At 40.4% G+C, this 27,690-nt stretch overlaps 1 protein-coding gene across 2 annotated transcripts in view; it reads right to left on the reverse strand.

The window, feature by feature from the left end:
* adam19a (ADAM metallopeptidase domain 19a) overlaps window positions 1-27,690 on the reverse strand; it is a 116,173-nt gene that overhangs the window by 47,692 nt on the left and 40,791 nt on the right. For both annotated transcript variants that reach the window (XM_055056491.1, XM_055056492.1), the window contains one exon: window positions 13,893-13,969. In XM_055056491.1, coding sequence (XP_054912466.1) covers window positions 13,893-13,969 — 77 coding nt within the window. The remainder of the gene's footprint in view (window positions 1-13,892; window positions 13,970-27,690) is intronic.

A 27,690-nucleotide genomic window follows, 5' to 3' on the forward strand; every position in this document is an offset into this window, starting at 1 on the left:
TGTTCCCTCTTTCCTGTCAGCCTACTTTAAAAAAATATGGGCCACTACAGTCAACAAAAAATCCTCAGAGGAAAAATATATTAATAATCCTAATTGGTTTAGATCTGCAGAAAGTTGCTGCTGAAGTACGTAATGACAAATTTAGAGGGATAGGAAACATGAAAATAGGAAGCTATGCTTTCAGTGCACCATAAATTCTATTGCAGATATGAGGGAAGTGAGAAGTGCTCAAAAGGTGTTATTTCTTTTTTGATATCACAGACACCTCTTGATGCTCAGCTGCTGCTACTCTTCATGTTTGCATTGATGCAGAGCTGCAGAAATGTCAAGTAAAATTCCCATCATTAGAACATCAGCCCTAAAAATATCTCTTCATCGCTACATCGCTAGACTTCACCTTAGCTTATGGAACAAAGGTCCCTTTTCTCTGAAACATTTGAAACATGTTACTAACCACAACCCCCAACACCACTGCTGATAAAAGATCAATAAGTACTTAATATCTTTTTCTGGAACATTACTCCAGAGTGCTTTTCATTCAGTAATTCTGTTTTGTTAAAAAACAGCAAAGATGAGAAAATGTATCTTTGGTTGATTATGTCTTGACGCATGTCTATCAATGCGTCTTAGCATATAATCTCATAATGATGCAAAGTTTTGACTGATGCAACATTTGTAAAGAAACTGCATGTGCGGATTGAGCACCAGAGGTGACTATGTGGGTTGCTGCTATAAAAAATAGTTTATTTTGCCATTGGCTGTTGCCAATAACTGCTAGATGCTGTTTATTGCATTGAAAACTCCCAGACAACCACACAATCCTGACACTCCCACTTCCAGGAGGTCACCAGCTTAGTCATGCAGTGCTATGGGACATCAGAAGTCTGCCAATGTGGTTGGGTTGGTCACTCTAGTAGGAACATCAAACCTAGTTCAATATGGGTAGGATCAGGACTGACGGCAGGAGATAGTGACTACTAAACCACAATTTGTAGATTCATAAGAGTGGAAGTGTAGAATTACTATTAGTGGCAGAATTTGATCTAGTTAATAGGCAATGCTGTTACTCTTTTGTGCTTGTGGAATATACAACACTGAAACAATACAACACAAATATAACTATAATTTACACTAGATTTTCAATGCACATATTCAGTTTTTATTATCTAAGGAAGAAACCTGAATCAAACATTATGTTCAAATTATAGAACAGCTTTAGAAACGTGTAACATATAAGAAAGCAGGTAGACTAAAAAGCATCCCTGTTTAGACAGTTTGATCAGTTAATTTATGTTGGAGCATTTGGCTTGTCATGGCTGTAACCAACCGATCTGAAATCGGCCTTTTATAGGAAGACAAAGTGCAGCCTCTGATTGAAGATACTCTACTGTAGGAAAGTCTGATGACTCAGGCATGTCCTCAAAGTTCATAAAGAAAAGAATCCTTTTTTGCACAATCATCTCCATGAGTTTCTGACCATTCCTCAGAACAGAACCAATCTTTTTTTCTCAGCTTGTTGAGGCTTTCACATCTTTTTCTGATGCTGCTACCCCTACAGATATTGACAAAAACCTTACAGTCTCTACAACAGACTTATAGAAATCTGCGGAATCTTGTTGCAAACACCAAAGAAACTCAAGAAATAAAATCTTCTCTCCCATTTCTTTTTTCCTGCTGCTTTACTATTGAGTCTCCAGTCCAGACTGTTATCCAGGTGATAACCAAGGCATTTATACACCTTCACCAGGTCCATTTAGTCTCCCATGTTGGTAATAGCGTTTGACCTTCTCCTGCTTCTCATGAACTTTACTGTCATCTCCTTTGTTTCATCTCTCTGTCAAACACGACAGTTTCCATGAGATGCTATAGACTGGCTGACCACCTCTTTGAACTCTTTTCCTTCTTGTTCATTTCTGAGACACCTAATAAATGTAGAGTGACCTGCAGACAAGAAGGCCCTGTGAAAAGGAATGTTGAAAACATAGTTCTGTTTGTTTACTCAGGTGGGACAGCTGGAGTGACTCTCGTAACTTCATGATGTGGGAGTCATGGAAACAAGTACAGTTTTTGAGGGCTGGTGGAGAAGATTTCTTTAGTACCATAAAAATACAGGACAACACTGGAAGTTTCCCCTGGATTCTTGAAAGGTTTAAGAGACACTGCAGATCCACATAGTTAGCATACACTGCTTGTGTTCTCACTGAAACCAGGACGACAAAGCACATAACATTAGTTTAAAGTCTCTACACTGGCTCCCTGTAGCTCAAAGAATAGACTTTAAAATACCGTTGTTAGTTTATAAATCACTGAACCACAAACCTGCAGGACTCTGAAATCTTGTTCTTGTTCATTTTGTCCTACTACATCTACACCTGTCCCCTGCAGACACACAGGTGGAAGGAAGAGACTATAGGAGAACTGAATCACAAACTTAGGCAGTAAGTATTAAGGCCTTGCCTAAGGACCAAGCCTGGAAGATTATATAATCCCTGTAACATGCGCTGCCTATATACTTTATGACCTAAAACAAAAATCAACTCTATTTTAGGGCATAGCAAACAACAATAATCACGAAACATCCCAATATTAATGTTGTCTTTCATTGACCTAAACAAGAGGCAAATGTTTCAGTCTTACATAGAAAACTCACAGAGAACTGGCATAATATTTTCTAAAATTTGTACCAATCCATCAAATCTGTATTTCTGTGGATAAAGCAAACAGTTAACAAGATTCTTTGGAGAGCATTAATCAAGGTAATTTCTGTCAGCACCTGAGCATCATGGCAATCTTCTGAAAAGTTTCTGAACTTTCATTCAAAGGTTAATATGGAACAATTTTACAAAGTAGTGAAGATGTCACCTTTGTACCAGTGTGAACAGCCAGAGGATGAGTACAGAGTAAAACTCATTCCACAAGATCTGTGAATCAGCCATCAAAACAAACATAATAAAGCACCACAATAGAGCCTGGCAGGAGACATCACTGTCATACAAAATAATAGATTTTTGAGTCAGTTTTATATGATGCTACATTTTTCTATACATTGTTCTTTCAACACAACTCAAGTATAACCTGATGTTCTCCAAAATCACGTTTATTTCTGATAGTCATTAAAAAAGCACAGCAACCAAAAAAAGGAAAGAAATGAGAGACTTAATGTTGTTGCTGCAACCCACCCCCCTTACTTCACTCTCTCCTCTCTCAGTCACGACTTCCTCTTCTGAGAGGGGAGATGTGCTACCAGCTCTCCATCTAACAGGTGGATTGAGTTTCCTAAATCAGCTGGGATTCCCCCTGTCCAGAACTGAAGTAAACTCTGTTTAAGCTGACATGGAGTAAGAATTCGCCTGGTTACTGACGGCCTACATCAGATGTCTCACCCTTTTTCCCCCTGTGAATTAGCCAGACTGAGCAGCCTGCAGCCAACTGGTTTCACAGAGCACATCTGTTAACGGTCGCTCCTTCTCTTTATCACAACTTGCACTTGTTACTGAACCAGGCTGGTTTTAGTGACCCAAGGATGTTGTTTTAAATGTTTTAAATTACTTTTTCTTCCCTAGAATCAAACATCATAGCTATTTTATGACCATCAAAGAACTTTGAGATGACTTGTTAATTGAATGTCCACAACGTCTTTTAGATTTTCTTTATGCTAAATATTTTCTCAGTGAAGCAATTTTGCAAGGGTCACTACAGCTTAATTAAGTAGCAGAAATAATCAAATAAGTAAAATTAATCATCTAGCCTATCTTTCCCTAACGCTGATACTAAGAACTAAAAAGGGAACCTTTGAGATGAAGTTTGGTGTTTCGAACCCCAGAACTGGTCTGATGATGAAGAAGGTGTTACAGCAGGAGGAGGAGATTGATTGACGAAGGCAGGGATCTCTGTTGTTTCTGAGGAGCTTCCATCTCTGCATCGATGGTGAGGTCACACAGGACTTGGGTCTTCATCTTTGCCTTGATCTTCATCTTTTCCGTGGTCTTCATCTTTGTCTTCGGAGTCTTAACCCAGCCGATGAGAGAAGTGCGATTTGAAGCCACATGTTGCGGGGCTGATGGGTTGGTCCCATGTGCAGGACAGTCTTCGGCTCTGTGTCTCTGGCTCTTCTTCAGCTGCAGAGTTCTTTGTCTGTCTCAGTCTTGACTGGAAGCTGCCTGGAGGATCCAACCAAAGATTCCTCTTTTGCTCTCACCTTTTATTGGGTTTATCCAGCCTTTTGGTGCATTTGCATTGGCTAACACTGTTGCTGTGCTTGTTTCATTGGTTGACTGATTGGACAGATGGTCTCATATCCATCACTGTCTTAGAGACATTTTGTCCTCATGTCTGTGCTAATGTCTCAGGGTTGCTCAACATTCCTCTTTTGGCTTTTCCTTGAAACGTTTAAGTTGTTCAACCATCTATCTCCAAATAACGCATTGATCATCTCTGCTCTCCTGTTAGTTCCCCTTTTACCCCTGACCTTTCACCTTTCACCTACTATCTGCCTCCAACACATCATCAGTGATCTTTAATAGCAGTTACACGTTTTACACCATTTCAAGTTCAATGTCAAAATCACATTCATAACCCTTTTAGTTTCTTTGATTTAGCATTCATTTACTCTTATTATAACCATAATGTGAGTTATTATAGATGTCCTGAAAAGAAACCAAAAATAATCTGTTACTGTAATTATTTGATACCAAAGTTAGTTACTTGTTTTACTTGTGTTTCCACAAGTGTAAGTAAGTATTGTTATAAGTAAACCAATATTAATATAAGTACTTTACTTTAACCTTATAATGCCTAACGTATGTGAAACATGAGTTCTTGAATTTTCTGTCAGTCATCTCATGGTGTGGGGTTTAAAGGGTTAAATCTTATCTAATTACTGAAAATGTTTAGATTTCATTCTTTAAAACTTTTATGCTTTGAAACAAGAAATAATAATCTCAGCTATTTTTATACATCTGCATGCTGGAAACTTACTTCCTCTTTTTTCAGGAAACCTGCTCTTCCTGTCTCATCTCTCTCTCTGACTAAGATTTCTTATGATTAGATAGAAAAATAAGTATAATTAAAGCTAAGTTTGCAGGAGACAAAACAACTGTCATGAAAGTGGTGGAGTTTGAGGTGGTGAGGCAGCACGCTGGAGACCCAGGAAAGTGAATAGTGGTAATTTAATATAAAATAAAGTCCACAGAAACACAGTAAACAAACAGAGTCCGCGGCCAGGCAGCACGGCTGAGCGGAAGTATGTGCGGCAAACAGCGACTGACAATTGACAACAATACAACAACGACAAGGACCCGACGAGGAACAAAGGACACAGGAGGGACTAAATACACTGAGGGTAATCAGGAGAACAAGACACACCTGGGAACAATCAAGGGGAAGACAGGACAATGAGGAGAACTCAGGACACAGAAACTCAGAATTAAACACAGAAAAACACAGAACCTGACAACAACACACACAATCAGATTTATTTTATTGAAGTCTGGGTCTACTGTCTAGATGTCACTTGTGTGACTAATTTTAAAGGTAACTTTATTTATTGTTACTGTTAACTAAAGTCTCCAGCATGGGGAAGTGGGATGATCTCGGATTTTCTTGACAATATCTATCATAATTTCTTATAAGACACAATTTTAAAATAAAGCAAGAGACAAATCCACGTGGAATCACCTATCCTGTTCATCTTCTTAGTTTTTAAGTCATTTTTATTTTCAGATTTATGTTCAAAAAAGGGTCGGGAGCAATGTGCTATTACTGTTTTCTAAAAATTGCAGGCTGTAAAAGAGAGATGGAAAAGCTTCAAGAAAAGATTTGTCTCTTCAAATCAGGATTTTTGTTGTGCTTTTTAAACCCATTTTATCTGAACTGCAGGGTTCAAAACATTTAAAATTGTGATGACAGCTGACAGGATTTTCTGCTGTGCTTTGGAGCTGCAGATTGCAGCTGTGGGGAGAGGCCAGTTTCTCTTCTACTGCTGTCCCCTCTGTATTTAAGTCTTTGTAAATCAGTCTTCTAATATATTACTAAAAACAACTTGAGTTAGAAATTAAGAGCACTTTGCAGCACATGCTCTCATTCCTAACATTTCCAACCAGCAGTACAAACAGCAGCTTTTTTTGGCTAAACCTCTTCTTTCACCTGCTCCTCACTTCCTTTGGTCATTTCTGAATTGTCTTCTGTTTTAACATGATCCAGTTCAAACTCAAAGGTCTGAGTATTACTCATGGCATGAAAATGACTGTTCCAGTGGAACGGAACTAGCATTGCATACGTCATCTACCCCGGATTTAGTGCAGTGTTAAAACATGGTGATGTTCATGTTACAATATTTTATTTAAATTTATATTTAAAAAACAGCCTAAAGTATTTTTTTACTATGATGTTATGTCTGAAATGAATGTTTCTAAAATATTCTGCTGTGACAATTAGTCATGGATCTGTTTCAGCCTTTTTTAACTAAAGATGCAACCACTGGGCATGAGGACATGTTTGATCCTCTAAATGCAGATGTGTAATTATCAAAACAAGAAAGTGGAAATTTAACTCAACCAATTAGGTTGAGAAGGTCACTGCATTAAAAGAGGTCACTGCATTTGATTGATTAGAAAACTCTAATCAATCAGTAAAAACAAGGTGGTTTAAAACGCTGTCCCCTGTCATGAGAAACACAGATAATAATCACATCATTTATTATTTTAGGGGTGGAGTATGTTGTTACTTTTGTTATACTCTCAAATTAGCTCAGAGAATTGATCTGAGATAAAATTAGCATAATAATATTTTGTGTCTTACAAACCATCAGTGGGCAGCCCTTCCATAGAAGTAGCTCCAGATAACAGGTCAAAGCATATCCAATATGTTTTTTTCAGAAAGATGTACAGAAAAGCCTTAATTTCTGTTGTTTTTTGTTGGTCAAAAAGGAAGAGGAAGAGAAGGTGGATGAGACTACTGTGATATTTGCTTATACCAGTGTATTTATGCATCGTTCATCATCATTAGTTTTTTCAGCAAGATAGGAATAAAGTCGTCTGATGAGATCAGCGATTATTCTGCTTAGTCTAATTTAGTATGAATTATGGTGTGTACAACTACTGAAAGCTGTGTAGAAATTTAAACAAGGATCTACCAATCAGAAACATGAGAATTCTGATTAAATAGGATCGAAGACACAAACTAAATAATTATAAACCATAATCACTCCAAGCTCAAAATAGTTTTTCTCCCTCAGACAAAGGGAAATGATATCATGAGAAAACATCTATTTTCTAAAATAAGATACTTTTTCAATTATCACAAAAGTCTTTATAGCAGGGAATGGTGTTTTATAGCAGAAGTATTTGGTTTTGTTCTCTGTAGCTAAAAGTTAGAGCAAACTGTGGATTTCTGAAGGAGCTAAACCCTGTCCTGGACTCTACAGTTAGTTTTAAGATTTCTGCCTTCACTGGCTGGAAAGAATGATGAGGTCAGAAGTCAAAAGGAGACAGGTGGTGTCAGGTATTAATTAATGTTAGACTGTGTAACCTTGAAGACATTATGATCAGTGACTTTATATCAATCATCTGTATCTTTCAGTGTAAAACAAAATGTATTTCTAGTGTTTAATCGTCACTGCCAATGACACACAAATCAAAATATTTTCTAAATTCATCTTAAGCCTTTTGTTACCAGTAAACTGAAAGAGTTTTTGATCACACCAAATGGGCTCCTGGAGAGGGTGACTCCAAACAAAACAGATGGTGAACACCAAGGGTCCTTCTTTCATGACTAAGACCTGCGTTTTAATAGAAGTAGCAGAGATAATTTAGAAAAAATCTCAAAATACCTCCTTATTAGTTGTCTTGAATATAATAAACCTTCACAATACCTTGAGTCAGCTGCAGCATGTCATCGGATGTGCAGGTGTTTTTGACTCTTATGTTATAGACAATAATCCATTTACGTCTCCCATGAACAATGTGGTAATCTAAAACGTTTCTTTTTTTTAGTTATCGATTATTAAGTGAATTAAATTAATTATATCCCAGTTGTTTAGTTTTTATTGGCTCTAGTGTCCTTTATTTGAGAGTGATCAGACAGGAAAGTGGGTAATGAGAGCAGGAAGACATGCAGCAGGGATCAACAGGCCAGGTCTTGAACCTGTGACATCTGCGTAGAGGATTAAAGCCTCCATATGTGGATTGTGCTTTGCCTCTGTGTTATCACAGCACCTCCATGTGACACACATTTATCCCTGATCAGAAATTGTGGTAAATTGATCAGGTCATGTAGCACATCACATGGAACAGTTCTATCTGCAGTTGTTTTTGTTGCTCATTCTGAGCATGTGCGCTTTCAGATCTGCAGAGAACTTCATACCTCTGCAGGATGCTACAGGAAAGTTTCACTCTGAAACCCGATTTCACAAAACGCCAGTGTGAGAGAGTCCAGTCACTGATGTCATATAGAATTTTACGGATTTTAATGACAAATAATGTCAGTGTGAACTGTTAAAGTAAAAATTCACTATATTATTTATTTTTAGCAGATTATCACCACTAACCGGCTGTAGGAAAAACTGTACATCTCTGTGAGAAACATAGCTGTGAGGCTAAAAACAGTATGAACAAGTTTCCATGCATGTACATGTGGCTCACAGACACATAGAGATCCATACAAATCTTAAGAAATAGTGAGAGAGAGCGTGCTTTCACATCCAGACACCAAATAATACCTTAATGCAGAGAACCTGACATTTACTCTTCTGCTGCCACTCAAGCCCTTACTGTGGGAGATTCTCCTCTCGGGATGTGTTCTCGCAGTACGATTCACCGGAGCAATGTCAGGTTGCAAGAACAACGCTGCACTTTATTATTAACAAGCTGAATAGCAAATTATACTCTGTCTTAAATGATAACTGGTCATCAGATTCTTATTACTGCTGAGGCATGTTGGTAATCTCTGCCAGAAGACAACAGCTGTAATCATTTTCATTTACTCCTGGATAAAACTTAGAATATTTCAAGGCTGCAGTAAGTAAAGCTTGACTAGTTTGACCCAGAACCTTATGGAGAGAGATGAGATACAGTAGTAATGTTCTTATATTATGTTCACATGAAAAGCATTGCTTAAGTGACTCAAAGGGCCCAGATTATTGTGTCAATAATATCCACATGGTCTATCTACACCAGGGGTGCTCAATATGTCAGTCACAATCTACCGGTCGATCACAGGAAGGTTTTGAGTCGATCTCGGCAGCAGGTGACAAGCTGAAGGCCTCCAGGACACAGAGACCATCTCTTCCTCTTCTGGCAGGCTAATCAGAAATATTCACTGACATCTAAAACGCTAGTAGCTTCATTAAAGAATAATAATTTTAAAAAATCAACAAAACGTGTTAAAATTAATTTTCTAAGTAATTATTGTTAAGTTACGTTTCAGATTCATTAACAAATAAAAAGGCGACTCAAAGACCGACTGACTAGCAGAGCAGGAGTTTAAATGAGGTGATCAACAACCGCTGTGTTCAGGGGAGGCTCATTAATAATCGATAACTGAATATCAAGCCTGGAAACCTGATATCTTAACGGACTGAATGTTTTCAATGTAATCTTTGTGCAGCTTGCAAGGCACAGGCAGTTGCCACGGCAGCGGGTGTGCTTAACGATAAAGAGAGAATGGCAATAAAAAGGTGCGAGTGGTTCTGAGTTGATTACCTCTTCGGGTTGTTTCACCTTTGTTGACCTTTGCTGTGGTTCATCACAGCCGCTGGAGTTTCGGAACGTTCAATAAACGACAAACTTGGACTAATGACCTAGTTCGTTTACAGTAAACATCACAACAAACATCAAAAAGGAAAAATATATTTGATTAAGTTTCAACAAACAAATGGCTTCTACCACGATTATTAAGTGAATTAAATTAATTATATCCCAGATTCAGAAGATTTGCCTTCTGAACCTACAGACCTACAGACTGATAGGTCTGTAGGTCTGATAGGAACCAGACTGATAGGTTCCTCCTATCAGTCTGTAGTTTCGCATATTAACGTCATCAAACCAAATTTCAGATCTACCATAACTGACTGACACTTGCTGACCTCAGGTTTGCAACCAGCTTCAGACTGAGAAACCAGTAACCTCCTCCCAGGTTACTGGTAGTATGAGAACTATTTCAGCATGTTCCCAATATTTTTCCCAAAGCAATCTGGCAGGAACAGTCAGACCATTTCATAAAAGTAAAATGAAGGATGGAGTATGGGAGTGGGTGCCCTGGTGAGTAGGGGAGGATGCATACTGAAGCAGGAAATCCCCTAGGTGTATGAAAGGAGGGCATACACATGAATGTTCTGTAACTTCATCGCCTGTTTTTGGCTTTGGGTGAATAAAGGAGAGTCTTAAGGCGGCAGTATTATGTAATCTCCAGGCACAAAGTGCAATTTTACAGCACAATCAACTAGCTATTTTACTGTGAGTTGCTACAAAAAAGCAACTGAATTATATATATAATTAAACACATTCATAATTTCTTCACTATATTTCCACTGAAACTGCACAGAGCTTCTATGTTACAATATGCCTGTATATATATAAATTTATGACAATTGATTATTTTCACAGCATTTCAACTCCACTTCATAGATTTCTGTATTTCCTGCTGCTCAGGATCATTTCCTTATATCAAGTTCAAAAGCTGTTAGCCAAACTAGCTAATTGTCAGCTATTTCAGTTAGCCAACTTACACAGAGCTCTGTAGAGCCAACCGTCCTTCTGGTTCAGAAGACATCACTTCTATATCACCTGTATTATTTGCCTCATCCCTCACACGCACAAGAGGTACATCATGTTGTTTTGTCCAATGTCTATAGCACACAGTACAGTAAACACAGCAAATTATGGAACAGAGAAATATCCATGGTTCACCCAGTATATTATATGTCTGCTGGGCCACCAAACTTTACTTGCACCCCCACCAGGCTTCACTTGCATCCCCACGAGGCTAAGCGTGGCTTGTTTATTTTAAATAGATGTTTTTCATCTAACAGTAACAGTGAAATTAAAGATTACCCTAGGTTTGTAGTTGACTCATTCAACTAGGCACCAATCGGGCTGTCCTTGCACCCAGCATCACCCACTATTATCTCCAAATTATCTTGCCTGCTTGTGCAAATCAGATTTTTTGTAACTTTTACTATTTTTTAGCACAAAAACACAGGTAATTATTTACAACCATGGCAAATTGTAACCAAACTGAGCTCACCACAAAGCATCACAGTAGCTGGACCAGGCCCTCAAACTGTCAGATATTAAAACTGAAATCTGAAGTATACTAAAATTTAACATCCATCCATCCATTTTCTGGTCACCCTTCTCCCAAACGGGGTCGGAAGTTGCTGGTGCCTCTCTCCAGCGGCGTTCCAGGTGAGAGGCGGGGTTCACCCTGGACAGGTCGCCAGTCTGTCACAGGGCAACACAGAGACAAACAGGACAAACAACCGTCCACACATACTCACACCGAGGGAGAATTTGGAAAGACCAGTTAAACTGACAGTCATGTTTTTGGACTGTGGGAGGAAGCTGGAGGACCTGGAGAGAACCCACCATGCACAGGGAGAACATGCAAACTCCATGCAGAAAGAGCCCTGGCTGGGAATCGAACCCAAGACCTTCTTGCTGCAAGTCAACAGTGCCACTGTGAGCCCTAAAATTTAACATACTTAGTATATTTATTTTTCACCAGGGCAACAAAACCCATCATCACCTAAATCTACTCAAGGAAACAACATGAAAATATCTGAAGAAGACAGTTGCGTGTGGATAAAATGCTGTCATTTCAACTTGGACTCAATCTGAGTGAATCAGTATTCTGGTCTGACAGCACAATCGTCCTGCAGTACATTGCAAACACAACAACACGGTTCAAAACATATGTAGCTAATAGAGTGTCATTCATTCATGATCTCACAAAGGTTATTTAGTAGAGATACATCAGCTGAAAATTAAATCCAGCTGATGCAGCCTCTCAAGGCATGAAGGTTGGCTCTTTTTTAAAATCTTCTGCCTGGATCAGTGGGCCAGAATTCCTCACAAAACCTGAGATCCAATGGCCAGCCGTGATTAAGGAATTACCTGTCCATTTAGAGACTGATCCAGAGGTTAAAGACCTGGTCCTGAGATGTGCAGCTATGCTGGAAGAAGTGTGTCCCATCACTAAGCTGCTCATGTACTTTTCCAGTTGGACAAAGCTAAAAAGATGTGTAGCATGAATCCTGAAAATAAAAGAGAGGCTACAAACAAAGAAGTTGCCAACTACACACTGGAAGTCAAATGTGTTATAAACAGGACAATAAAATGGATGCTCAGCTCACAACTGATGATCTGTCCAAGGCTGAGGAAGCCATAGTGATCATTGTGCAGAGAAAACATTATGGCAATGAAATAGCTGCCCCAAGCTCTGGTGCAGTGAAGAAGTCAAGGTCTCCCAACCCCTGGGTTTTTAAACCTAAAATAAAGTTGGTGTTAAGAGATACCTGTTTGTTATTTGGTACAGTTGCCAGGGAACTCAAAGGAACACACCCTCTGAAAAACCACTGGATCTTATACAGTGGAAAAGCCACATTAGTTGGCTGTAATAACTTAAACATTATTACAGTCAACTAATATGTAATATTAGTTGATATGTAATATAATATGTAATATGTAGTATAAAAACTAAACTAAAAACATGTAGTTTTTGCCTTCTTCAAAAACAAAGATTCTTAGCTTTCAGCTATGCACTCTCAAGTCAAATTATTTTTGTGTCAACTAGCTGATATAATCGCTGATTTAAGAAATGAAGAAGAAAGGGTGTTGAAGTGATTTTTCACTAGAGCAAAGCAATTGGAACAATTCACACCGACTGCTTCACCAGCTGATCTGGGTCAGTCTGAACACATGTTCACAACAGGTTTGAACAGGCCCAGAGATCCCATCTATAAATTACACATTTTCCATGTTGTGAAAGTCAGAGAGCAGCCAGAAGTTACTGTTGTCAGCTACATTGTTTTTTGGGATTATTTGAAGCCAAAATCTAAATAAAAATAAACTGCAGAGCCACTGAAATTTTGATTCATCGTATTCAATCTGTGTACTGTTGTCATTGTAAATCCAGCTGGTGACTTTCATAATTTAAAGTCAAACTACCATTAGACCCACACTTCGTAACTAAAGTTTCTATGTTTTGTATGATATTGTGGGTTTGATGAAGAAACAAAGTGTGTACTCAGGCTCTTTTGCCTCTAGGCTTAACGAGGAGTCCTTAACTTAAGGAGTCTTTACACATTTGATTCTGATGAGCACACAGCAGACTGAACACCCCTTGATGTTATCACAGAAACATTATAACCTCAGCTGGCCTTGAGCCTTGTTCTGCATGATCACCATGGGACCAGCACATTCATCCTGATTAGACGTGCTTCACATTGTGCCAGAGTAGGGCCACTTATACGCTTCTTTCTTCTATTACAAAGAAGCAAGAAAATCCATAAGCTGTGACTCAGGATTAATGTCATTTTTATCTACTTTGAGGGAAATATGAAAATCTTCAAATGATTCTGGTGGAAACCCTGGTGACACTTTCAGAGAAGTATCACTTTCAGAGAAAGTGTGGCTTTCTCTGAAAGTCAGACTTTCAGAGAACATTATCAATAGAACATCAGGGATTCAGGGAGCTTTACTGAGAATCATACGTAGTAAAGCAGAGATGAAGCAAAAACTAAGCAGAATGATAGATGAGGGGACATGATTGATATTTCCACTTTCTTTTGCCTATATGTTTCATCTCTTAATCATTTTCACAGGCCTCGTGTGGAGGGCAGAAGGGGGTACTACTGAGAATACAGCAATCTAAGATGTAGCAGAAGGAATTCTTACTGATTAAGTTGTACTTGTAGCACCAGCTGGAGGTCATCAGATGAGAGCACGATTTCCCCTCTGGCTGGAAACTGGTCCTGTTGAAAAAAGAAGAGAGATGAGGTTAGGCACACTCACATTCACCAGTCTTCTACAGTTGATGCTAGAAACAAGGGGGCAAAAAAGCAGTTACACAATTAATGTTGAGAATTAGAAATCAGTTTCACACTCTTAAATGTGGCTTGCTAGAGATGTAATTGGACAGAAATACACACGTTTAAAGCATCAACAAAACACACACAGATGTGGATCATGACATTCAGAGCTCCAAACGTTTTGTGACTTAGTTTTCTATTAGTGCATTAGCACAAACATTGCACCCAAATATCAACTCCATCATATTTAACATTATACAGGTTCACTTTTTTAAATCACTGTCCATAAAGGCAATATAACCCACTTAATGATGGATTAACCATTTAGAAAATAAAAAGTAACTTTTTGAAGCAGAATTTACCAAAGTGTTTACAAAACTCTAATGAGCTGAAATTCAGATTTAAAATTCTCACAGAACAAAATAATCAAATGAAATAAATTATGATTTTTGATTATGGTTTGGATTACTTATTACGATGATTTGTATTATTGCTGATTATATATAGTATTTTAGGGGCCTCCTTAAAAATTAAATGATGACTCTCTAGGGGAGAAAAATTTAATAAAATCTAAATCTTAAGTGCGGATGATTTAAGGACTCTGAATAGCTCAAACTTAATATTTTATTATGTTCAAGTAATTTTTCTTCTGAAGAAATATTTGGGATGTGATGTGTTCTACACCCTGCAGCTAGGAGACACCTGACCAGAATGTTTAGTGCAGCATGTCATGTCATAGATGCATTCTGCTTTGTCAGTTTCAATTCAAAATGTATCAGAACACAATGAGTGGCTCATTTACATACACTGTTAAGTTGCAAAAGCAGACATCAAGCTGAGCATGAGGAGAGTCACAGGGCTGAACTCGCAGCAAGAACTTCGAAGAAACCTTTGACCCCAGACATAAGGAAACAGGCTAGCAACTAAATCACCAACCTGGATTTCACAGCAGCTTAAAAAGTTAAATATATTACTTTGCCTCATGGAAAAGCATCTCTATTTCACTTTTCACTTCACTGCTTCTCCAAGAACTCCCAGGCTTACATCATTCTTCAAAATGATGGTTCATTGGTTTCTCTGAATTTGTTCTGCTTTATCTGTACATTTGGTGATCAAACAAGTTTGATCTAAGTTCTCACTTTCCTTAGGCTGAATTTGTTCTAATATGCAAAGCATTTACATTTTAATGAAGCATCAAGGACATATGACCTCTGTAGTAACATGTAATACTCTGTAGCCTGCGTAGAGACATATATTTTAGCCTTCAGGGTGGATCATAATGGACCGTGGCAAATGAAAGAAATAGCAAGTTTGTAAAGTTACTTGAAAAATGACTGAGGAAACAATTATGTTAAGGATGAGACAAAGAGCTGCTTCAGAAGACATTGACTGACAGTACAAGAATGAAAGAAAAAAGACAGGAAAAGATTAATCGATATGAGAAACCACAGCAGAAGAAACAAAAAAAGCAGTTGAAGAACATCAGAAGAAGTCATGGTACAGAAACTGTTTGGGCTCGAATTACAAATTCGAGTAAGGATCAAAGCTGTGCAGAATGAACAGGTCTATTGTGAATGCTAAGAATATGAAGAGGGCCTTAAAAATCTTCTGTTTCTTCTGTGTATTAAAACATTGTAAAATAGTGTGGTCAAGGGTCTTCAAGGTGAACAAACAAACAATCAAAAATTATCCAAGTATGTTTTTTTGTTTTGATCAGGTGAGCAGCTGTAGGGAGAAAAGGGGGGTGGAAAATGAGCAACAATTGAGCAGATGTAAATGAGTCTGTTTATGTTAATTTTCTCAAGATGTTTGACATCCATGGTCTCTCCTGACAAGCGTAATATCACCATTTTGGAGTCAGAGTCCTACTTAAATCGGATAAGATCTGGTGATTAGGGTGATGTCAAGGAGGCTTTCCAACCTTGACACTTTGATCTCATCACCATAGATAATAAACAATACCAGAGGAAACTCACAGGAAGTTACTCAGCAATAACTGTTTGATTGCTGCAATAAATACATTATTTATTCAGCAAGGTACAAATAATGTTCAACATGCCATTTTTAATAAAATGTAAATAAAAAACATAAGGAAATTTATCATCATGTTGTTTTTTTTCTTTGATCAGTTGGATCATCTTTATTTTTACATATTACAAATAAGGTAGTTCTTTCATCTGCCTTTTTATTTTTAAATTGTAAGAATATTCCACTGTGAACAGATAAGGACTAAAATCTATTACACACAAGTTCAAGACTCAATCATAAAACATCTTTCGCTCCAAAACAGTGGGGGTCGAAAGTCCTGATTCATTCAAAGTCATTTCCATATAAATCAAATCCATTAGAGCCAAAAAGGACATATATTTTCATGCCTCCTCCCCTGACTAATCCATTCTATTTGTGACTCAGCATGGAGTATTTTACAGAGCTACTTCACATCATAATGTGTTTTTTACGTCAAATGAAAATCCTTCTTGGCAACAGTAATGGCAATGTGAACACAATCATCCCATCTTCAAAGGAGCAACAAATACACTCAATTAGAGCCATTCAAGCAGTCTAGGAACAGAAAGCTGCAATTTCATATTCATGAGTAACTCCTAGTATTTATTCAGGATGAAAAAATTCAGCACAATTTACAACCTTTGCTTCTATTTGGGTAATCCACTGTTATCTGTCAGCAAAATAAATAAGTTACACTTAGCATAATTTTTTCCCCCTTCTTCAGCAGTTTGCAATGCCTAAAGGTTTCAACTTAAAATACATTAAAAAAAAATACAGAAACTTGGCATAAGCTAGGGCTGCACAGTGGTCCTGGATTCGATTTCCGGCCCGGGGTCTTTCTGCACGGAGTTTGCATGTTCTCCCTGTGCAATAATTTTAGGCTGGTAGAAGGTGTTCAACTTATCTTTTAATCAGTTCTGAAAATAAATATGTCTGAAAATAATAAAAGTTTCCAGACTCCATTGCTAAATTGAAATTTAGCAATTGAATTTAAATTTCAATTTAGTGGAGATGAGACACATTGTGTTTCATATCCGTACACACTCTGGGACATATCTGATTAGACTATCTTTGCCTTCATTCTGAACCATTCCCTTTATAACATCATATAATGTGAATCACCTTGTGATTACCATCACTGTAGGTTTAGTTTACACACCATTACTATCTTCAACATTAATCCAAATATAGGCTCAAAACACAAGGAATTGAATGATTATGGATCAGTTCCTAATGGTGACATAGAGCTCAAACATAAGGATGTTTGTATTTTCTCTTCCAAGTTCATTCATTCCAGTACCAGCTTCTCATTTATTATGTAAACTCATCCTGATGCGATGGTTACTCATTGCAACAGATGTTAGTAACTATCAAAAATACAAGCAGAGGGCAAGGCACTAGATCAGGGATACCCAAAGAGCCAGCATCTTGCATGTTTTAGTTCTCTCCCTAGTTTAGCCCTCCGAGATCAAATGATGACTCATTAGAGGCCTAAGAAGAACATTGACATGCGGAAATGGTTATTACTACCACCAAGGAGAGAACTACAACATGCCGGATGCCGGCCCTCAAGGACTGACTTTGGGCAACGCTGCACTAGCTTCCAAAACAGCCTGGAGTTTTAATTAAAAGAATCTTCATTTAAACAAAGAAAACTCTAAACCTTAACATATTGTCACATACTTTATGAATGCAGAGTAAGAATGATCTTTCTAGATTTAGGGTAGGGCAATGTTTAACTTATGCAGTGGCAGAAAATAAAGGTTGTTATTCATTTAGATATGAAATTTTGTATGTTTGGTTTGTAAAAGCAACACATTGGCTTGAAGATGAACTCATGATCTGAAAATTCTTGTTCAAGCTCTATTTTCCAAAAATGAGTGTTGCAGCTGATCTGAAACTGGACACCAGAAATGAGAGTCAAAACTTTCCTGTCAGATCATGAACTGTAGGAGTTCATGATTGGCTCTAAATGCAGAATTGTTCTGATGAGTTCCAGGAAGAATCACAACAGCAGAGGCAGGACGGGTGGATACTCTCAGTAACAAGTTGAAAACTTTTACTAAAGTAGCATATATTCATATATTTTTGTCTAGATGTGTGCACTGTAAAACATTTGAAGGTGGTTTAACTTGAAAATAAAAGTCCACCTGCTGCCTTGAAAATGCAATTTAAGTTAACAAGAAAATTGTATTGGTTTTACTTCAGAAATTAAAGTTTATGAAGTTGGCTTAACAACAAGAGACAAGATGTCTAAAGATTGTTTAAGTTAATTAATATTGAATTGTGAGTTTTTTCTTAATGCTGCAATTTAAACCAAATAATTTTTTCACAATATGCAAGAAAAAGCTTCCCTCTTAATTCATGCAAAATGCATATAAGTAAAATGATAAGATTTGTGTTGACTGCTTGAGCTTTGAGGAGGATGAATCCTTCATGTTATTATCTGGCCTAAACAGGTCATAACACATCTTTAAGAAACTTTGGAATAAAACATTTCTCTGCTGGTAGATAAATGTTTATCAAACTACAAATATGGCTGAATGGGGTCCAGTGGTATGCTCTGTGACAAGATGGGGTGTGGGGCTTGAAATGTCTCATTAACATAAACAAAAAACACAAACACCTCAGAACAGGGTAAGTGAAGAGTCTGTGGAGCTACAATAATGAAGAACTCAGACCAAAGGTTTTCAGTTTACCGAACTGAAATAATTTTCAGTTTGGTAGAGAAAGCCTCATTTTTAACATTGTAAACATATTAATTCCATTTATTTGCCTTTTTAAAGAACTGAACAATTAAAGGCAGATGTGAATCATTTTTTATTTAAGCTGGTCAAGTTTTGGGAAAAATCTTCAACACAAGTTTAAAGGGATCCATCCATATGGTGCCAGTTCTCCAGCCTCATCATACAGACACTTCATTGAAATGTTAAATCATCAAATAGTTATGAGATTTATAAAAATATTTGTATGAATTCATAAAACTTTTGGGAAACCGAAATGAAAATAGATTTATGGAATAAATTTGTGAGCCTTTGTTATTTCAAAAATGTACTGTATCCAGCTTCAACAACTTACATTTCTGGATTTATTTATCTGTCTAGAACATTGATTTTAAAGTCCTCCTCTGTGTTTGTGAATATTTTTTCAGTTGCAAATGAAATGACCTTCCATTTTAACCCGCATGATACTTTTCTTTTCATTTAAATCCCATCTGGAGCCAAGTCCTTGTGCATTTGTAAAGTCGATGTGAGGTTTTTGTCTCGACTGAACACAGACTACACTACATTATTTGTAGGACCTTGACAAATTGATAGCTCCATCTAAAAATCATTTCCATCTGTGTACATAACAAAACAGACAGTGAAATCATCTATTTTCACTGTTGTCATGTTCTGTGTTTTTCTGTGCTTAATTCTGAGTTTCCTGTGTCCTGAGTTCTCCTCATTGTCCTGCCTTCCCCTTGTTTACTCCCAGGTGTGTCTTGTTAGCCTTGATTACCCTCTGTGTATTTAAGCCCTCCTGTGTCCTTTGTTCCTCGTCGGGTCCTTGTTGTTGTCGTTACATGTCTTTTGTCGCTCTTTGCCGTCCTTGGTTTTTGTCCGCCTGTTTGACCTGATGCGACCGGTATGAGCCCTGGCTTCTGGTCAGCCGTGCTGCCAGGCCGCGGACTACCTCTGTTCTTTGTATTTACTGGACATTTCCGCATTAAAATTATTCACTACTCACCTTACCTGGGCCTCCAGCGTTTACCTTATCACCTCCACCTCACCAATCCTGACAACTGTCTAGTGGAAGCAGACGATGCATATCGTCTGTTTCCAATATCAGCCAAAACCGGGTATCAGATTTTATTAGCCATCATGTCAGTTTGATCAAGAATTTTCTGACATTCCACACTACAAAATAGGAAATAAAAATATAATTCACAATATTGGTACTGGATCATACACAAAAAAAGTTGCATCAGGACACCCCTAGTTAAGATGGCACATAATAATGGACTAAATTTGATCTTTTTGTTGGATGGCTTGATTCACAGATGTGCTAAGATTTGATGATGTGGGACACAAAATAAGTACCGTTCAGTTCTCCAGCCTCATCATACAGGCACTTCATTGAAATGTTAAATCATCAAATACTTATGAGATTTATAAAAATATTTGTATGAATTCATAAAACTTTTGGGAAACTGGAATGAAAATAGATTTATGGATGATAAATTTGTGAGCCTTTGTATTAGACCAAACTTTAGGCATAAAAAAATCTTTCTTGACAGCATAATTAAAATGAAACTATATTTGAGAAACAAAAATCTTTAATCACAGGTTTTATTGTACCTGCAAAATAAAACTGAAAAATTGTTGAATTATTAAGTATGTCCATTAACATCTAACAGATAAGTGGCTGTATATCTTTAGTAGTAAAGATATTATGGTTTTAGACTATTTATAGGTCCTATGATTTATGCGCTGCAGAAAACTGGACAGAATCGCAGAATTTTGCAAAGAAAATGGAAACGCCAATAAGACACAGAATTTCACAGAATTTGCTGTTATGGTAGTAAAACCTATACAGATTTGTTTCCTACATGCAGAAACAAGCAAGAAAATGAGCCTCTGTGTACCTTTAACGTCCAGATAAAGGTACAACGAGATGGTTATTCTGAAGTGGTCCAGTCAAAGCCCAGACTTAAATTTGAGAGAATTTTTGACTGAACTCATATAGAGCTATTCACAGCTAATCCTCCCTGCCTGACAGAACTGGAAGAGTTTATCATGAAGAATGCAGGAAAAGTCCAGATGAGCATCCTGACTGAGATCCACACAAAGGAGCAGCTATTGAATACTGACTGAAGGGGACAGTATTAATCAAATCATTCATCATATAGTACATATTTTTGTTATTATTTTATAGAAACCAGTTTATACTTTAAAAGGTTTTTTTTATTTTCATTTTGTATCAAAAATGACAACTTTTGTTAACCATGACTAATTTATAAAAGTAATGAATGGATAAAACATCCAGGTGTAGAATAGTTTTCATAAACACTGCATGCCTCCCACTGCAATCTTTATATGTAGTTTCTTCTGAGATTCCAATTTTTCAATTTTTTTGTTTTATTTTTGAAACCCTAACTCACCACGTTTAACTGTGTAACTGTTGCATCCTTATACTCCATTCAGAGGTGTGAGGTCCACAGATCAAATGCTGAGTAACACTTCCTTCCAGATCGCAGCTCAGAAATAGATGTAACCGTGTTTCCCAACCAGAAATGGTTGAGCTTCTGCAGCTTCTTTTAAAAACTAATAAAAACAAGAACCTCTCAGGAATATAGATTATGAACCATTTCAAAGTTCTGATAGAAACAGACATACTGAAACATCTGCTGTGTGTCTGCACTCTGCTCCAAACATGATTAAAAACGGAGTTCTCTGTCAGCAAAATGCGTTCAAAGTTTGCAACAGTACACTGTTTCATGAGGTTTGGGGTGACACTAAAGTTATAAAATGCAATAGATATAACAGAAAAACTGCTTATGGTGGTTTTGTAGGGAAATCACAATTTTGTAGCTGGAAGTCATGTCTTGTCTTCCACACAGCAGGGCTGATGGGTGGGTGTTTCCATTCCCAACAGGTGAAGATGAGATGCTAAGTAATGCGACATATTTTAAAAGGGGAGGTATAATGTAAACCTGACTTTTTTGAGCTTCACATCATATGATGTTATTCCTTCAGCAAAAACATACCTGAAGTGTTGCCTTGATTCTTTTATGCATGTTTGAGAAATGCTTGAATCTCCCCTGGCAACCATTCGGGGATGCCTAAACACTTGCTCAAACAATGTATTTGCCCAACGCTCTGCAATGGAGCTGCAGTCTCCAGGTGAACTTCCATCACACAGACCAAACCTTTCACACCTCCCCTTCCCCATGCCCTGTCCTGTCAGGGATCCTGTGTGAGAGCGTGTGCATGAGAGTGAGTGCGAGTGTGACATCTTCCCGCAAAGAGGATCTTTGTGAGGAGTCTGTGGAGCCGGCGCAGGTGAAGCTAATCTGCCTCATCAGCAGGCTGGAATATAGGAGAGGCAGAATCCTCCAGTCATCGCTAGATGGTTACGCATTACGGTAGTCTCTCTGGCCCCCACTTGTTGTGAACTTGTTTCTGGAACCTTTTGTGCTACTCGAAGTTACCTGGTCTCTGTGTTTTGTTGCCTTTAGGAGTCTTTGTCTTCCTGCTTTGAGGACCCACCTGTGAATTCCTGCCTGCCTGCTCCGCCGATTCCGCCGTCTCCCTCCTCGTATTATCCTCCGGCTCCTTTGCACCCCTTCACGCTGGATCTCAGCACCTCACCCCCCGCGCCTCAGAAGACCCCCACTGAAGCCAACCTGGTCGGGCGACCCACGCTTTCCCCTCCCCCACCGAAGTCTGGCAGACCAAAATAATTCATTTGAGTTGTAATAAACTACTTACCTTTTCCATCCAGTGTGGTTTCTGCATGTGGGTCCGCAAGCTAAATCAAACCATGTCAGAACCATCTAGCCAATCAGACCCAGCAGGACCATCACATGACACTAGTTTGGAGCACGCTCTCATTGCTCGCCACGATGCCATGCTCAATGCACTATATGACCAACAACGTAATACTAACCAACGATTGGAGCAATTTTCTGAAATGCTCACTGCTCTGCACCAAAGAATTGTCCCAGCAGGCCCGCCACCAGCTGCTGCTCCCCCTTCCACTGTTCAAGATGGCGTCTCCGCAGCTCCGGAACCAGCGCCTGCCGCTTCGGCTCAACTCCGAGGGGTTTCACCACCCACGCCAGAACCATACTCAGGTGAGATCGATAAATGCAGGGGATTTCTACTACAATGCTCCTTAGTGTTTTCCTCCTCACCTCAGAGTTTCCAGACTGATGCGGCCAAGATTTCTTTTGTTGTGGGGAACCTCAGAGGAAGAGCACTAAAATGGGCAGAAGCTAGGTCGGTGCAGCACAGTCTTTTTCAGAGAACTTATGATTCATTTGAGTTAGAGTTTAAACAGACATTTGGTTACTCTGAGTCACAGGCAGACATTTCCCGCAGACTATTGAGTTTAAAGCAGGGTCATCAAACAGTGGCGGACTTTGCTATTGATTTTAGAACCCTGGCCGCGGCTTCCACATGGAACACCGGAGCTTTAACAGGAGCGTTCCTTCAGGCTCTGAACGAGGGGTTGAAGGATGAGCTAGCCCTCAGGGATGAGCCTGGGTCCTTGGAGGGCCTCATTGCCTTGGCTATTCGGATAGACAATAGAATCCGGGAAAGAGCCCGAGCCAAGAAGGAACCGAGTTTCAGCCCAAGTCCCGACATTAGTCCCATTCCAACCAATCAGACCTTGGAAGAGCCCATGCAAATAGGGAGGACCAGACTTCTGCCGGAGGAGCGCCAACGCCGCTTAAGGTCCGGAGCCTGCCTATACTGTGGCCAGGTCGGGCATTATGTTGCCAACTGCCCGAACCTGGTAAAAGCCAGAGCCCGCCACTAGCTACGGGAACGGTGGTGGGCGGATCAAAGACTGTATCCGTTTCACATTACCCTGTTCATTGCTCACCGGCAACCGATCATTTCAGACATTTGTTTTTGTGGATTCCGGTTGTGAACAGAATCTTGTTGATAATTATCTGGTCGATCAATTACAAATACCCACGGTTCTCTTACCAGATCCAGTTCCGGTCGTGGCCCTGGATGGGAAGGCTCTACCTGCCATCACACATCGCACAACTCCTATTGAACTGTTAGTGTCGGGAAACCATCGGGAGACCATTACCTTTTTTGTGTTTCCTACTCCTCAGTCTCCTGTGGTTCTGGGTTATCCCTGGTTGCTCCATCACAATCCACACCTCGATTGGAGGACTAGTCGGGTGGAGTCTTGGAGTAACTATTGTTTGTCTTCATGCCTTCACTCAGCTCTACCTCCAGCCATCTCCAGCTCTACTGAGGAACCCGCTCCAGCCGACTTGGCCAGAGTACCATCAGATTACCACGACCTTCACCAGGTATTCAGTAAGTCTAAAGCTCTCTCTCTCCCACCTCATCGTCCGTACGATTGTGCAATAGATCTACTTCCAGGAGCCCCATTACCCACCAGCCGATTGTATAATATATCTAAACCAGAACGTGAGAGCATGGAAAAGTACATTAGTGAATCCCTGGCAGCTGGATTGATCCGGTCGACAACCTCGCCCTTGGGGGCAGGTTTCTTCTTCGTAGGTAAGAAGGACGGAACACTTCGACCGTGTATTGACTACAGGGCACTAAATCAAATTACGGTTAAGAACAAGTACCCACTACCATTACTTGCCTCGGCATTCGAGCTTGTCAGGGAGCCACCATATTTACCAAGCTTGACCTCCGGAACGCATATCATTTGGTCAGAATGCGAGAGGGCGACGAGTGGAAAACCGCTTTCAGGACCCCACTCGGTCACTTTGAATATCTGGTGATGCCATTTGGTCTTACTAACGCCCCAGCTGTATTTCAGTCTCTTGTCAATGATGTTCTCAGGGATTATTGAATCAGTTTGTTTTCGTTTATCTAGATGACATCCTAATTTTTTCAAGAACACTGGCCAAACACAAGAGACACGTACGCCTAGTTTTGGAACGACTGTTGGAGAACCAACTGTTCGTCAAAGCCGAGAAATGTGAGTTTCACGTATCATCAGTGGTCTTTTTGGGTTTTGTGTTGGAGAGCGGGCAGGTGAAGACAGAACCGGCCAAGGTCCAAGCAGTTTTAGACTGGCCCACGCCCACCTCCCGAAAGGAGCTACAGCGATTCCTTGGTTTTGCTAATTTCTATCGACGTTTTATCAGGAACTACAGTCAGACAGTCCTTCCTATGACCAGCCTTACCTCCTCCAAGACTAGTTTTAGTTGGTCGCCGGCAGCTGAGCAAAGTTTTCTAGACCTTAAGAGGAGGTTTGCTGCTGCACCCATCCTCATGCAGCCCGACCCATCGAAGCAGTTTGTGGTCGAGGTGGATGCATCTGATACGGGGGGCGGGGCCGTTCTGTCACAGATCTCATCCACTGATGATAAGTTGCATCCATGTGCCTTCTTTTCCCGTCGTTTCTCACCTGCCGAACGCAACTATGATGTCGGTGATAGGGAGTTTTTGGCCATCAAACTGGCTTTTGAGGAGTGGCGTCACTGGCTGGAGGGGGCCGAGCACCCAATTGTTGTTTGGACTGATCATAAGAACCTCGCCTACCTCCAACAAGCCAGGAGACTAAACCCCAGACAGTCTCGCTGGTCCCTTTTCTTCTCCCGGTTTAACTTTACCATTTCTTACAGACCCGGGTCCAAGAACACAAAGCCTGACGCACTCTCCAGACAGTTCTCCTTGGATCAAGAGACCCACTTGCGACCATCATTTCCCCTTCCAGTATTGTTGGCGCCCTTTCCTGGGACATCAAGGAGGAAGTCTTGGCAGCACAACAGTCGGAACCCGGTCCAGCGACCAGGCCGTCTAACAGGCTGTATGTTCCATCGACAGTCAGGGCTCGCCTCATTCATTGGGCCCATACAGCTAAGTTCTCGTGTCACCCGGGAGTTAACAGAACGGTTTCCTTGATCAGGCGGCACTTTTGGTGGCCATCCTTGTACAAGGATGTCAAGGACTATGTGCTAGCCTGTCCAATCTGTGCTCGTAATAAGACCAGTAATCAGCCCCCCAGCGGCCTACTTCAACCTCTCTCTATCCCCAAACGCCCTTGGTCTCACATAGCACTGGACTTTGTAACAGGTTTGCCGCCTTCAAAGGGTTTTACAACTATTCTGTCCATCACCGTTTCTCCAAGGCCTGTCATTTGGTTCCATTACGCAGACTTCCCACTGCTATGCAGACAGCCCATCTCCTCACCAAACATGTTTTTCGCCTTCATGGCATTCCCTCAGAGATCTTATCGGACAGAGGACCTCAGTTTGTGTCCAAGGTATGGAAAGAGTTCGGAGTAGCTCTGGGAGCTAAGGTGACTCTCAGCTCGGGGTTTCACCCCCAAACCAACGGCCAAACTGAACGACTGAACCAAGAGCTGGAGGCTACACTCCGATGTCTCTGCTCCTCGCACCCTTCTACCTGGAGTATACACCTGCCATGGGTAGAGTATGCCCACAACTCTCACACCTCTGTTGCCACAGGCCTCTCTCCTTTTGAAGCATCTCTCGGGTACCAGCCTCCCCTGTTCCCATCGGACGAACAGCAGCTATCAGTCACCTCGGTCCAGCACCACCTCCGCCGTTGCAGGCACATCTGGGCGCAGACCACCGCCGCCCTCAACCGCACGGCAGAGGGAAATCGAAGATGGGCAGACCGAAAAAGGAGGCCAGCACCAGCGTATGCACCCGGACAGGAGGTATGGCTCTCCACTCGGGATATCAACCTTAAATCTTCTAACCGCAAATTGTCTCCCCGTTTCATTGGTCCCTTCGAGATCACTTCTGTTATCAGCCCCTCTGCCGTTCGTCTCCGGCTTCCCGTGGGGTTGAAGATCCATCCTGTGTTCCACGTTTCTCTCATCAAGCCAGTCCGTTCTAGTCCTCTTTGCCCTCCTTCCGAGCCCCCGCCGCCCGCCCGGGATATTGATGGGCATCCGGCGTATGATGTTTCGGCTATCTTGGATGTTCGCGGCGTGGCCGGGGCTTCCAGTATCTGGTTGACTGGCGGGGTTATGGGCCCGAGGAGCGATCTTGGGTTCCTCGATCCTTTATTCTGGACCCCGACCTTATTAGGGACTTCGAGGCCTCCCGTGGCTCGTCTTCTTCCCGACCGCCGGGTGGCGGTCTTTGAGGGGGGGTACTGTCAGGGATCCTGTGTGAGAGCGTGTGCATGAGAGTGAGTGCAAGTGTGACATCTTCCCGCAGAGAGGATCTTCGTGAGGAGTCTGTGGAGCCGGCGCAGGGGAAGCTAATCTGCCTCATCAGCAGGCTGGAATATAGGAGCGGCAGAATCCTCCAGTCATCGCTAGATGGTTACGCATTACGGTAGTCTCTCTGGCCCCCACTTGTTGTGAACTTGTTTCTGGAACCTTTTGAGCTACTCGAAGTTACCTGGTCTCTGTGTTTTGTTGCCTTTAGGAGTCTTTGTCTTCCTGCTTTGAGGACCCACCTGTGAATTCCTGCCTGCCTGCTCCGCCGATTCCGCCGTCTCCCTCCTCGTATTATCCTCCGGCTCCTTTGCCCCTTCACGCTGGATCTCAGCACCTCACCCCCGCGCCTCAGAAGACCCCACTGAAGCCAACCTGGTCGGGCGACCCACGCTTTCCCCTCCCCACCGAAGTCTGGCAGACCAAAATAATTAATTTGAGTTGTAATAAACTACTTACCTTTTCCATCCAGTGTGTGGTTTCTGCATGTGGGTCCGCAAGCTAAATCAAACCATGTCATGTCCCTCTCTTATATTCAGAGAAATACCTGATAAATCTTTTATATTTTCTCACATGTATGCCAGAGGTCCAGTACAGCACAAGAGCCCTGACACACACAGTCAAGAGTGACAGAGGTTAGCTTTTTGACAACAAAATCTAAGAATTAATATGGTATGAATTATTGGTTTGATTTGAGGGTTTTTAATTGTATTTCAGACTGTGCTGGGCTGGACAGCGACAGCTCTGTGTGT

Source organism: Poeciliopsis prolifica, unplaced genomic scaffold (assembly GCF_027474105.1).
Source record: "Poeciliopsis prolifica strain line A6 unplaced genomic scaffold, Auburn_PproV2 SCAFFOLD045, whole genome shotgun sequence".
NCBI lineage: Eukaryota > Metazoa > Chordata > Actinopteri > Cyprinodontiformes > Poeciliidae > Poeciliopsis > Poeciliopsis prolifica.